Consider the following 14,125-nt stretch of genomic DNA (forward strand, 5'->3'; position numbering starts at 1 on the left):
TTCCTAATGCGAAATTTGAGCGCAGCTCATCCGCTGTTTCAGCTTTTCGATAGAGGCAAAGAATTCGAGCAATACATGTATGTACAATTACAGACAACTTGTTCTTGATTGTCATGACGGAAGCTTTGTGGACGGAGAAATAGATGGATATAAGCTCGACTTGCTGCACCAATGCCTGGTTCTCAAAGACGAGGTCTGCGCAAGTATTTCGCGAGGTTGTCAAAGCTGTGGGAGCCGTTACGAGCGAGAGGAACTGGATGTTCTCCCGCATAAGTGGTAAGAAATTCCCGCTTGTCTTTACATCTACATTAAAGTCCCCACCAACCCTGCCGCCCTGGCAGACGGCAGCGTTTCTGGCACAACGTTGTCAATGCCAAAGCATGCAGCGTACATCTGTCACTACCGCTACGTAGCTTAAAGCACGATTGAGGAGTCCACTGTTCCAAGAGGGCAGTTATGCGTCTTCCCTCTGGTTCAGGTGTCCACCGAGATGTGTGAGACAGATACTGCGCATTTCCTTTCCTCAAAAACCAATTTACAAATTTTACCCTCTGCTTTCCAAGCCCCCGCTCTATTGGTTTCGCAGCTGTGGGAGACAGATACTGCGCATTTCCTTTCCTCAAAAAAATACTGAAAACACTTTAGAAATTCTAAAGTGTGCTTGGCGAAAGCCTTGTGGTCAACCCACTGCTGCTTCCCCGAAGCGCTTGGCGCGGAATCACAGGGCCGCTTCGGAGCCATGCGTCTCACTCACTTGACTGCAACGAGATGTCTGGCGAAGGAGCGCCGGTATGGCTGCCACCGCCGACGCGTGCGCGCTCGTTCTACCGCTACTGTGTGACGTCATGGTTGCTATGCACAGCTGCGCCCCCCCACTGTCGCCCCGGTTGCTAAGGAGGGGAGGAGGTTGCGCTTTTACTTTCTCCTTTCCAAGCTCCCGCACCATTGCTTTGGTTACAACGGACAACGGCGACGCCGCGAAACGCAGAAACGGGCGCCTAAGAGCTGCGTTCTAAAAGCATGGCGTCCCCTTTGCATGACGCTATTCCTTCCAAAAATGTGCAGACGTCGCGCGGGTATAGTTCAGGAAAACTGCGCAGCTCCTCAGTGGTCAGTGCCGAAATCGTGCAGCTGGTGTCGGCATATTGAAGCAAGCGATATCCTGAGTTACAAACGCATAAATGGCGAAGAGACTCAAGTTACTCCACTCGTCGAGTAGAACGGCGCCTGGCTCGTGCCCGACTCGTACGGAGTGTCACAGGGGCCCTGTAACTATAGGGGGCTCCATCTGAGAAGGCAACGACGGAAGAAGGGGGTTGGTGGCCCTCGCCGGTACCTCGCACATCTCGGCGAACTTGACACCGCGGCGTCTTTCCTTTAGACCAATAAGGTTACACCAACAGCAGCAACACTTCAGACCATGTATATGTTAACTTCAAAACAAACAAGAGCATGCAGCATGATGCACGTACCGCAGTCGTGTTTTCGCGCCAGCTGGCGGAAGGTGCACTCACGACAACACTTCGCTACGATGTGCTGAATGCTTGGCGACCGTTGATGCAGATGCCGCACAGCTGGCTGCACTTTGCTGGCAACACCAAGGTGGCCAAGGCTAGCAGACGACTATCGGGTCTGCATTCGCCATTCGTTTTAGAGGCAGCCAGTACCAAGCTGCACTTGAACTGCCGGAATTGGCGCCGAACGCTCGCGACAATGCCACAGAACTAGCAGGACTTTACAGAACTGGTGCAGGGAAATCGAAGGGACCTCATGTGTGCGAAATGCATTTTGACAGCGGAAGCAGTTTCCTGAAAAACTGCTGCAAGGCCCAATGCGTACATATACAACCATCACAATAGACAAAATGCATGATAAGCATCCTATTGCATTTAATTGCGCTGAGCAAGAAGTGGGTACAACAGCCCCTCTTCTAAATTCCTATGTTGCGATAAGCTATATATATAAAAAATACTGAAGGCAAGATGAGGAGGAGGAAAATACTCCCTAGCCCCATCCATCATTGCGCGTCGAAAGACCGTTTCCGCCGGTCCCATGGAGGAAGGAAAGTTTTCCTTCCGCCATGGCCGGTCTAATATGTTGCCAGTCTCGAGTGGCTGTGCCGCTGTGCAGCCGCGCACTTTATGCATTGCAGAACAGCATTTATCGTCAGTCTTTTGCCGTTTAAGAAATCTGTATCCCTTTATCAATGCCTTTTTCGGTGGTAAGGTCGTCGGGAAAGCCCTGTTTGATCGTGGAATGCACAAATAATCAAAGAAGTCGGAAGCGGCTCGCAGAGAGCGCGTGAGGGAAATATGAAATGACAGTGCGGTTGCGACATGTTTTGAAGCGAAGGCTTCACTACGGGACCTCGGGCTTCAATCACGGACCGTGTAAATTTGACCTCCAGCTGAGTTAGAGGTGAAACCATGAAAAAGATAAAAAGAAATTGAATCAATATCCATGCAATAGAAGATACATATGGGCTAGTTGGTACGGTGACATAATGAAGCACGCGCCAAAGCCCTGTATAAAAAACACGCGGACAACGAAGAGGCAGCCTATGTAGACGCGGCAGAATATCCATGCAACCCAGCGTAAGCCCTAAGCGTAGTGTCACACGACCTCAAACACAAGGCTTCGGCCTCGATAAGGGCAACCACCTCTCTTGAAGCGGAAGAGGCGGCCATAGCACTGGCCATAGCATCTTCCACTGCCACACTCATAATGAGCGACTCCAAAAGCGCAATCAGAAATTTTGCAAAGGGACAGATCCATTCTGCCACATACACAATTCTCCAATCAAACCCCCACGACCCCAGACCAATTCAATTAGTTTGGGTGCCAGCCCACGCAGGCAACCTCGGAAACGAGGAGGCGCACTCTATTGCTCGAGCGTACGTCGACCGAAATAATTGGTAAAATTCGGTTTCCATAAAAACATTTCTGTACACCAGTGACACCGTTATTTAACACGGTCGTATTTTGTAGAGGCGATAGTGATGTCTCGCTTACAAACAGGCACCCAAGCAATGTCTTGCTTTTCTCACAATGTAACAGAAATCAACACAACTGAAACGCAACTTCTTTGCTTTCGCAATCTATTAAACTAAGTTCCACCTTATATTCTTTACTGCTACATATACTCGACTGCAGCCCTTACAAGTGTACGCCTGTCCAGAGCGCTTCTACCGTGAAATAAGTTGGTTTTAATGCAGGAATGCATTTAAATGCTACATTTTCACCTCACTTTGTGCGCAGATTTTTGTCCATCCGTCCGACCGTCCACAACATGAGGAAACTCGAGAAAATAGAACACACAAAAAAAGCACACATGCCGTTAGTGCCGAGTGAGCAGACGGCGCTGCTGCTCATTTTACCTGGAATGCAGGTCATAGAAGGCTATGCAAAGGGCAATTACTCATGTAATACTTGACCCGCAATTAATAGTACGACATGACCAACAAGAGGGTTGCTAAAAACGCGCTAATTTCGTTCGCACCCAAGCAGGAGGAAATCAAAGACTTGTATGAAAAACACTGTACGAGATATAAATTTTATCCGCTTATGACTGCACAGAACCCCCACGAGATGACCACAGACTCCTTGAAACCACCACAGCTTTTTCAATGAGAGAGCCGCATCTGCGACGTCCCCCGAAAGGTCGTGGGTGCCACCCCGTGTGCGCACACCCGCAATGTGCCACCTTCGTTGGCATCGGCTAGGACGGAAGGTCGATGCCGTGAAACAATTAGAAATGCTTTTCGGACGCTCTGTGCGCGTCTTTGTAAGAGTTAATCGGGTGGGACGCGTGGTCGTTAGACGCAGCCAAAACAAACGTTTTCAGCGTGGTCCGCCGTTGTACAGGGTCGCTCAGTATGAAAGGGATCACGGGAGCGTGTTACCTTCGCGTTTCGCGATGCGCGGCAGTGGGAGCCACAATGCGCATGCGCTGTATGAGCAGCTCGTCGTGCTTGCTGCGCATGCGCCTTTGCCGCCATTTATCGCCAGGTCTCGGGAGCAGCCATGGAGGCAGCGCTTCGCGAAGTGCGGCGGCCACGCGCTCCAGTGTTCCATTTCTACTGAGCGACTTTGTAGGCATGCATTCCTGCAGTGAGGTAATCTAGGTGAAGCATGGACTAGACTGCAATGTGTTTTTTTTTGTGATCTATCTTGGAAAAAGAACCTTGCATATATCTGCCAGGGCCGTCCATTTCTGGAGTGAACACGAATGAGCCGTATGCTGGATACTCGCGTAAACTAGCGGAGAGGTGCATGCGCTGCCGTCGGTCGCGCGCTTCTTGCACGCGCGCAGTAATGTGGACATCGTCCTCGTGTGACGACCTGCAGAGCTGTGATTTAAATCGGTCAAGCTCTCCTGTTTTAACTCCAGAAGAGGGCGCCCTGGCACGTGCATGCGCTGCGCTAAATAGTCATTCATTATATGTGAATGTTCGTTTTTGCTGCATAAGGTACCTATATTGATTATTTTCGTTTCGCGTTGCCAAGACTGTTAGTTTATTATTAAACGGTACTTCATGAAGCGTTGTGATTTACGTCTCGATGCGATCAGCGATGTATTTAAATGCTCAGCCTGCTGAATTTTTAGTGACTGTTGGTCCAAACAGTCGTAAACATTTATGAGCCCTTGTAGTTGTCTCAGGCCTCAGCAAAAATTTTTAGGCCCCCGATGCCATAGTCGACATCGAAAAAGAATGCAATATATATTTCTATTCTTAATAACCTGCCTAGCAGTGTTTACTCTATATAAGAAAAGAACTTAAAGCCCACAGGCGCTTAACCAACAATAATTAACTCAGTGTAATTTAGCTCTGTTCCTTTTGTTTTATTACTTCCGAGTTGTTTTTCTTCGGTCAGAGTGGCTTCCTTCTTTACTGGATTTTTCCTCTTCCGAATTTTATTTCACACTTGTCTTAATGCCGCCTGGCAGGAGTTGCTAGCCAAGCTCATCGTGGGTCCTGATCTCTGATTTTATACATAACAGCGGCAGTAAAGGCGTTATACTTAATGTTATTATTGTTATTCGGCTGCGGACGTGCACTGAAATAAAAGGCAACATGGCATTGTGCTAGCGACCCTTACCTTTCCAGCACTTACCTTTCCGACTACCTGATGCTCATCAACCCGATAACTGCGAACACGTACCCTAGCTTGCTTCTGCGCGAGGCAGCCAACGTCGACCTCAAAAGTCCGCGTGTGATGAGGCGCAGTCCACATTCAGCGGCCACTGGCGCCAAGCCAAATTATACCATTGTATGTACTGCGGTCAAAGCAGCGGGGTTTGTGAGTCACACACGGCACTGATAGCTGCCCCAATTTTTTACTGTACAGATGTTTTCAAACACCCTTTCCTGTATGATTTATTAGTTCATATGCGTATAGTTACGGTGAAATAACACATCGGCGGGCTTCATCGTATGCCGTTTACGTAGAGAAGAGTCTTTCATTACATGCTAATAGCACAGCCAAGTGGGACGGCAGGGGAAAACCGAGCAAATTCGTGACAACGTTTTTAGCATATTCTTTTTTTTTTGCTGTGTTCCTCTTTCTGTGAGCGGAACAATATACGTTGTCAGTTAAAGCCAGCACACCATGTAGAATTTTAGAGGGAAATAATACTGCCTTAAACACTATACGGAAAGAATAAATATTACTATCCATTACAAAAGCGAGGGAAAAGTTACTTCCGAACGGTTTACATTAAAAGCGGACACGAACCAAATGCCTTTTCGGTCGCATAAAATTACCTTGTTGTTTTAGCACAGTGTTTATCCCACAAGTCCAGGTTGTACCCTGACCTGAACCAAGGTGCTGCTTTGGTTCAGAATAGTGCGGACCCCACCAAATCATAAGCATACAGGGCATAAGGTCAGCAGTATTCTAACACTTTCGGCATTTCTCTAATCACATAAGCATCGTTTATCCCTGTAACATCGCATCACAAGCAGAAGAGATTAGCATGCCCGTCAGATAAAGCAGTGCACCCTATGTCATGCATTGGCACAATTTTGTGGTATCTGCGTGCTCTTTTATAGAAAGGATCGAAGCTCATCCGGCTTTACTATCCACGGTGGCTAGGTCTGCAACGACCGAAGCTCAAATGGTTTATAGAGCGATGTTAACAGGGCAGTCGCGAAAGGGCAGCAAGGCCAGCAGCGACAAGCACCAGTACTTGCAGTGCAACCCATGGCTGCTCCCGCAATTGTCTTTTATGAAGAAAACGTTTAAAATGTGCACAAACACGGAAAGGTGTACAGGCTACCTTGCGCATGTACATAATACACGTAAGAGAGGTGTCGTGGTATACATCAGTCGGGTCGCTCAGCGATAGTTCATTCCATGCACTCCTTCCAAGTCACTCTCGAAGCCATTTCAGACCAGTCTGCTCATCACATTCACTTCAACATCATAACACCCACTACGGCCTCGTGCACATCATGCCTCTCTTCATTAGGCGCAGACGTGTAGACAGGCTTGAGGAGTCTCTACTTCTTGCCCACGTCGCGGACGAGTTCACAGACACAGCAGGATGGCACGAAAAAGTTCTCATCCGATGTGCCGCTGCCGTCCGAGTCCAGCGAAAGCAGCTTCTTCTTCAAGTACTTCTGCGTGCAGCGGCTGGTGTAGCCGAATGGTAGGCTGATTGCGTTCGAACAGGCTGCATCCGGGGAGCTGTCGAGAATAGGGGGAAAAGAAGGAGGTGTTACCGCTACGCAGCACTTCCCGCTCCGAAAGGTTCAAATTCTGTGCGTGGTGCAAGTTACAGACATGCAGTGAGAGAGCGCCGTTTGGACCCCGTGGTTCGGTCCTCCCGATGCGGATGTGTGCAGTTTTTCCATTGGTATCCAAGCCAACCAAATATATATTCTCTGGAAGACTCCTGGATATGCAGACTTGTTCAGATAGACCCACAAGAGTGTACTGCAGATCAACTACCTTCTGTCCGGATCATGTTTTTCGTATGAGACATAAACATTCCAACCAACATCTAATGAGCCTAAAATATGTTGTTGATGTAGTTTCAAATTAAAGCACGCCTTTTGGACACAGCTTAAGACCACAGCATTGTAAGATTATGCTACTACATGTGGAGTTTTATGACGGCCAAAAGCTGCACGTGGGCTTTGAGGGGCAAGGTTCCGGATTAAGTTCGACCACCTGAAGTCCTTTAATAGGGGCCCTGCAACACAATTCAATAAAATTGTTGTAAGACTGAGGTGTTAAAGGTCGCCGCTTCATGGATATCCGCCAGAAAGAATTTTCGGAATATGCGTTTCGTGTAAGCGGAGTTCCCTGCATCAAAAATTTGAATTTTCAGCGTTTTCCTGCCTTTCCCTCTGCTCTCGTCCTTTTTGCAAGCCCAAAGGTGCAGCGGTCGTCCGCAGGCCCCAACCACGCCGACGAAAGCGGAAATCCATTACGGGAGCGATATCTGACGCGCGCTAGCGCGACGGGACTGACCAGCCGCGGATACGATCGCTGCGTGAAGTCTGAAAGAATCTGACCAATAGCTATTTCTAAACCTACGTAGTACGTAGATGCGTGACACAAAGAAGGACGCAACTTTTAGAAAGCAGCTGAAAGAACTCGCCGGTTTTTGAGCGCGCTTGTGGATTCTGTGCTGCGTTAGATGTGTATTATTTGGCTCAGATGCTAATTACACCACAGTCTAACGGTTGAGCGAGCTTACATACTGTGCTCAAAAGTGTTTCAGGGCCTATTGAAGGTGCGCACTGACATCGCACAGCACACGGATGCTTTTGCATTTCGCCTTCATCGAAATGACATGGCAGGCATTCGATTCCGTAACCTTGGACTCAATCTGCCCATCCTCGCAAAACAACAGTACGGCGTGAACAGACATGCGCAGCGATCATACCTACGCCGAAAAGAAGCGCGCAAATCTACGGAACGGTGCTTGCTTTTAGGTGATATTAGAAAATGTCATGCAGGGCAGGTAATTTCACACTGCGCGGCGCCGTAATGACAGACTATAAATACGTTCCGGCGAATAATAAACATGTTTTTTTTTTTTTTAAAGCGCCTGGCCCTGGCAGATCATTGGCTGGAGCTTCGACTGCAGAGAAGTTTATACCGCAGAACGATTTTCTGATTACAATGGCCATAAATGAGCCGGCGAAGAAGCAGAATGCAAAAGCGACTCTGTTTAAAGTGGTCAAGTGTTCACTGAAAAACATTCGGTGCCCCAAAATAATCAAGTAATTCGTCGAAAGTGATGCGATTTGCGTGTCATCGCACTGGCTGGGGAAGCAAGATCCCACGAATTTGAATGAATCACGGGCATTGTCTTTAATACGCGCAAGACTATGAAGCAATGAACCAAACCTGGTACAGCGCACTTGTATTCGCGCGCCCTGAGCAAGACTGGGGATCGAAGAAGCACTGCACGGAGCTATTGCATAAAACAGAGAGAAAGGTAGTGCGCAGTGATTTCACGCACCCCGTCATCCAGCCACATTATAGGTAGGATGAACATACTGTCCAATACACAACGCTCAAAGTCGGGGGGAAAATATGGTTTGGTTTATGGGGTTTAACGTCCCAAAGCGACCAAGGCTATGAGAGACGCCGTAGTGGAGGGCTCCGGAAATTTCGACCACCTGGGGTTCTTTAACGTGCACTGACATCGCACAGTACACGGGCCTCTAGAATTTCTCCTCTAAAGAAATTCAACCGCCGCGGCCGGGATCGAACCCGCGTCTTTCGGGTCAGCAGCCGAGCACCATAACCACTGAGCCATCATGGCGGCCGGGGGGGAAATATAAGGGGACACTTCAGCTCCACCTTAAAGGTAAACTGCATCACTTTTTGATAATTACGCGATATTCCAAGATTATAATCTATATAGGCTTTAGGTAAAGCATGCCAAGTGTTTTTGCACTAGAATTTAATATAGTGACGTAATCGACGATTGAATTTGCGCTTCTCCCCAAAGCGCCGAAGGAGTGCGGGGAAGTTCGGTGTGACGTCACGGCAGGTATGATTTCAAATTACCGCTGTCGTCAGCCACACCCTGCCGTGCCTGGTTGGACGCTGCCAGAAAACAATCGGCGAGATTTACCTTCGGTGGCGTTAGTTTTTTTTTTCTTTCAAAGTAGGCGTTTATGCGTTGGAATTTTACCGATACCTTCGATGACGTCATCACGCACCCCCCATTTGGCGTTGTGCGCTGCGGAGAAGCTTGAAGATCGTCGCGATTATAATCGGCGATTACGTCACTATTTCAAATGATAGTCCAAAAAGACTTCGCATACTTTACCTGCAAGTTTCGCACATTCGACCCTCTTAAGCGTGTTGCTTTCTAAAACTTATGCAGTTTCCCTTTAAGGGTACAGCGTTAATGGTGATTTGCTAATTACTTTCTTAATTATTACCTCTTTCTAATTACACACACTCATTGGCATACTTCAGTAGGCATACTAGACCACGTGACACACCACAAGACACCCCTTTAACCAAATCGAACGAACGTGCCTCAGTGTGCTTTGGGTCGGGAGGGTATATGCTGCGCAAGATCGACCTCCTGTCTGCCTGCCTTTACTCGATTCATGTGTGAATATGTATTACGAGCTCGCGGGACGCGGTCTGGTTAAGTAGGGGTAGAAACCTGTCAGTGTTGTTGTACTTCTATGCAATACATAAAAGCAAACTGGTTCAGTGAACTAGGAGCTGACTCGCAACTCAAGGGTCATGGGTTCGATTCCAAGCTAATCACCCAATTTTCTTTTCAGCGTAACTAATTTGCTTTACATCATTACATGGCATGATGACGTTTGAGTCATGCTATGACCTAGTAATCACAATTTAACTGAAGTATTAATGATTTTCCTTCCACAGCTGAATGTGCGACGTCACGAACTTTTCGAACAATCGGGATTTTCTCGACATCCCAAAGCCAACTACGGCGGTTTCTCCGCTAAACGGGAGCTTAACGCTGTCGCGTAAAATGTGGTCGTCAGTCACAAAAAGACTTTGTAAAGGACCTAAGAGCTTGCGCCAGAACGAATGCACACGCAAAAAAATGCGCAACCAAGACCTGCCGGTCTTACGTTTCAATAGTGCCTCATCTGGACGTCCTGAAAAAAAAAAAAAAAGAGAAAACAACGTCCATAGCCCTCGCCAACGTGTTGACTGAAGAGCGACGGTCACGCACTCTCGTGATCACATATGCAAAAGTCCTCAGACTGCACGTCGATGGAACGCAAAAAACAGTAGTCTGCTGTGCACCCATTGCAAGCTCGATCTTCAAGGCGTGGTTGCGCACGGTACACTTCGCGCAATATTTCAAACGGCGAACTCCCGTTTCCTCACACGAGATGGGCGCCCACAGACGCAGAAAGTTACAGTGGATTTGATACGCGAATTTTATTTGATTTCTTCGCGAAATCTTTGCCAAAAACAAAAAAGCTTGTCAGAAATATCCGCTCCTCCTTCCTCAGCGCCCGCCGCACGAAACGCTTGAAACTTTTGGATTCAATCGGCAAAGAGGTGCTACACTTCAGCTGTTACAAAGTGCTGGGACGCACAAATATCCCGGGTCAGACGAATCATTCCTCCAGGTTCCAGATGTTATTTACCTATACCACATTGATTTTCATTGGGCAACAAACAATTGCAATTTCTATTCACTCTGTTTGCTTTTCTACACAGCCTCCATGTCTGCAGCCTGTAGTCATGCTAAATGGCACGTCCTCAGGCTCGTTCAAGCATTTTACGCGTTGCGAATGAGGCAACCTCAGCTGTCTGCACAACGGATGGCGACAATCCCCCTACACCATTGTTTACGCCACTCTTGCCTAGGCAAGCTCGAAGCCGTGGGTGTGCCCAAACCCCACAGAACAGCCATCCGTACCTCACCCCACTCCCTCCTCATGGGAACTTGCTTCTGCAATACTTCAGCCTGCAAGACCAGCAGCGGGTCATCGCGTGGGCTCGCGGTATAGCAAAACTGTTGGAGTACGAGACTGAAGACTCCACCCACGAGTACCGGAGCCCAGTCAACCCCTTCCTTTTAAATAGACAAAAAGTTTCCCACCACCACCACCGACGAAGATGCAGTGATGAAGAGAGCCGCTGCCTACCTGCAGACGTCGACGCGGATGACCTGCTTAGCCGAAGGGTCCCTCTCCTGCAGGTTAACCACGTACTTCCACTGGGAGCGGTCGCTGAGCGCCGCCTTTGGAGACACGAACATGGTTCGCACGGGACAGGCCGGGTCCACCACGGGTGCCCGCTTCACCAGGTCTCTACGCAGAGCGCCAGGTAGACTTCTCACAGCACACCGGGCAGAACAATAAAGACGCTCAGGCAGCTCGGTGCTGAGTTCGTCTTCGTCACTAACCCACTTCACAGCAAGTGCTGACAAAAATGCTCGCTAGCCTGGCAAGTGTGTTCCTTGAACAAACGCAAGCACATTTAGAAACAGGCCTAAAGAGCTGCCGTGTTGTACCCACAGGTAGCTCGGCTGAGGCGAAAAATTAGCCGTTGTAAAAAAAAAATGGCAGAGAGCATCAGCGTAGACAACAGACGAGGTTAACCCATGGTGGACAAGGTTGAGCTGCAGCGGGCCAGATACTGGGGAGAACGCTTGTATGAGTACGAACCAGGCATTAGCAACAGTGAAGGGGGGGGGGGGGGGGGGGGGTTAAAGCACTCAACTATAAGGAGCACACATAGAAACTGTGTAAGGACACCAGCTTTCTGCAATAGAGCGGCTTCATCAGAAAGACCGCCTTCCAGGGGCCGCCCGTAAGGTATGCATTTGTCAGGGCATGTTGCTGACGGGATATTCGTGCTGATCCAGTCACACCAGGTACAGAAGCATGCGGAGCTGTGAGTTCCTGATGTGTGTTGTTTGCACATAGGCTCTTTGTACTGCTGCTTACAATTATTGAAGAGACCCGTTCACAGCAAGGAATAACTACAGCTAATAGCCCATTCAGCGCAGCCATATGGACGCAGAGGAAAACTACACAGCTTTCTCAAGTCTTCGCAGTTGGAGAAAAATTCACTCCGGTCCGAGGTTCGAACTCGGCGTCTAGCCGCTTCAACTGTATATATGGGTCAATGCCGGACATGGCAGTTCTGCTCTAGTAATTAGTAATGTAATGAACTGATTGGGGCAGTAATTTTCTCCGACAGTTTGATTTATGGAGGTTTAACGTCCCGAAGCCACTCAGGCTATGAGCGACGCCGAAGTAAAGGGCTCCGAGAGTTTCTACCACCCGGGGTTCTTTAACGTGCACTGACATTGCACAGTACACTGCCCTCTATAATTTCGCCTTAATCGAAATTCGACCGTCGCGGCCGGGATCGAAACCATATCTTTCGGGTCAGCAGTCGAGCGCCATGACCACTGATCTACCGCGGCGGCAGAAATCTGAAATGTTTGTAAGAGCTCTGACCAATGTGCACCCCCTGTCAAAAGTATACGGACCAAGGGGTTTGCTTGTGAGGCCTGCAGCATGCCTCGTTATGCATCCTCGGCGATCTTTTAAAAAAGGAATGGCTATGCGTCCTCAATCCTCCCAAGGTTTGGACTGCTTGATGTGCTAAGGAGCCAGGCTAAACAGCTTAGATTTTGATTTATTGAGGTTTAACGTCCCAAAGCGAGTCAGGCTATGAGGGACGCCGTAGTGAAGGGCTCCGGAAATTTCGACCACCTGAGGTTCTTTAACGTGCACTGACATCGCACAGCACACGGGCCTCTAGAATTTCCTTTCCATCGAAATTCAGCCGCCGCGGCTGGGATCGAACCCGCGTCTTTCGGGTCAGCAGCCGAGCGCCGTAACCACTGAGCCACCGCGGCGGGCTAAACAGCTTAGAAGCAAACCCCTTGGGCTGTATATTTTTGACGGGGGCTGTACCTCTCAGTGTGTATGGAAAACTAAAAAAGTAATTTAAAAGTAACTGCATTACTGTTGGAAGTAATTATAATGTAATGTCATTACTTTTGCGAACAGTAATTATCCTTTATTTTAATTACATTGGCAGGAGTTTTAGGACAGTAATTAGTGTCGTGATTTAATTACTTTTCAAAAGCAATTTGGCCTTGTATTCTCAATCGAATTTGACACCTCGTAGCCGCTCTGTTTGCTTAGTTGGTACAGCTCCAGTGTGGCAGCGTTCTCAGGTGAGAGCCATGGTTCCAGAACGAACTTTTCTCAAGCTTCGAAGGTTAGGGAAAGCTGTCTACCTTTTCTTTGCAGCATACGCCTACTCCGGGACTTATACTAATTATTACTCCCTTGTTTCAACTGCACTGCATCTTCGGATATTCCGCTAAACCGTTGGAGTAAGACTTCTCACGGCAGAAGAGAAACGCTATCATCGTTTTGTCGACGCGATTCGTCAGCCACAAGCTGCACAGAACCTGAAGCGATTTCGAGTACGAAGGGCAGGCGAGTGGATGATGATGTAGAGCAAATCAAATGGCACAGGATCGAGAACATTGGACATAGCAATGTAAGGAGAGGTGCATCGCAATGACGCCGTATGCAGATGACAAAGAGGCTGATTTTTTTTCTCTGTATTTTTGCAGAACACGTAAAGTTCGCTACGAGCAGGCACGGGAAGTGTTCAGTGAGAAAGCGGCTGGCACTTCAAATTCACTGAGAGAGGGACTCTTGAGAGGGAGCTCGGGGTCCTCAATCGCGAGTGCGGCCCAACTGTGGTAGTCACCTTTTGTGGTAGACGAATGTCGGCGGTAGCACGATGGTGGTGTCCGCCCAGTCGTCCGCGTCGTGCTGCGGCTGGTGGTGGTGGTGGTGGGGCGGTTCCTGGTGCGGCTGCTGCCTCCTCTGTTGGTGCGGCGGCCTGCGATGCTGCTGCTGCTGGCCGCCCTGGTGGTGCGGGCCCCCCTGGTGGTGCGGGCCCCCCTGGTGATGCGGGCCCCCCTGGTGGTCGTAGTCGTAGTGCACGGCCGTCTGGTACACCACGTAGCTGTCGGTGCGTGGCTGGTCGGGCAGCAGCGCCCGGTTGGGCTGCGCGTCGCCCAGCCGCTCGTCCGAAAACAGCGAAGACAGGTTGAAGTGCTTGCTTTTGCTGCCCAGCAGCACGTGGTAGATGTAGTCCCTGCACAAGCATT

The 14,125-nt window shown here is 49.0% G+C and overlaps 1 protein-coding gene across 1 annotated transcript in view; it reads right to left on the minus strand.

The window, feature by feature from the left end:
- Positions 1 to 5,319: 5,319 nt before the first annotated feature.
- LOC149353012 (uncharacterized) overlaps positions 5,320 to 14,125 on the minus strand; it is an 80,432-nt gene continuing 71,626 nt past the window's right edge. Inside the window, exons 3-5 of the mRNA XM_089582213.1 lie at positions 13,720 to 14,112; positions 11,121 to 11,285; positions 5,320 to 6,690 (exon numbers count right to left, since the gene is read on the minus strand). Of these exons, the coding sequence (XP_089438339.1) occupies positions 6,504 to 6,690; positions 11,121 to 11,285; positions 13,720 to 14,112 (745 nt within the window). The 3' untranslated portion in view covers positions 5,320 to 6,503. The remainder of the gene's footprint in view (positions 6,691 to 11,120; positions 11,286 to 13,719; positions 14,113 to 14,125) is intronic.

This window comes from Amblyomma mixtum, chromosome 3 (genome assembly GCF_055824585.1).
Source record: "Amblyomma mixtum isolate Tamu chromosome 3, ASM5582458v1, whole genome shotgun sequence".
In the NCBI taxonomy this organism is placed as follows: Eukaryota; Metazoa; Arthropoda; class Arachnida; order Ixodida; family Ixodidae; genus Amblyomma; species Amblyomma mixtum.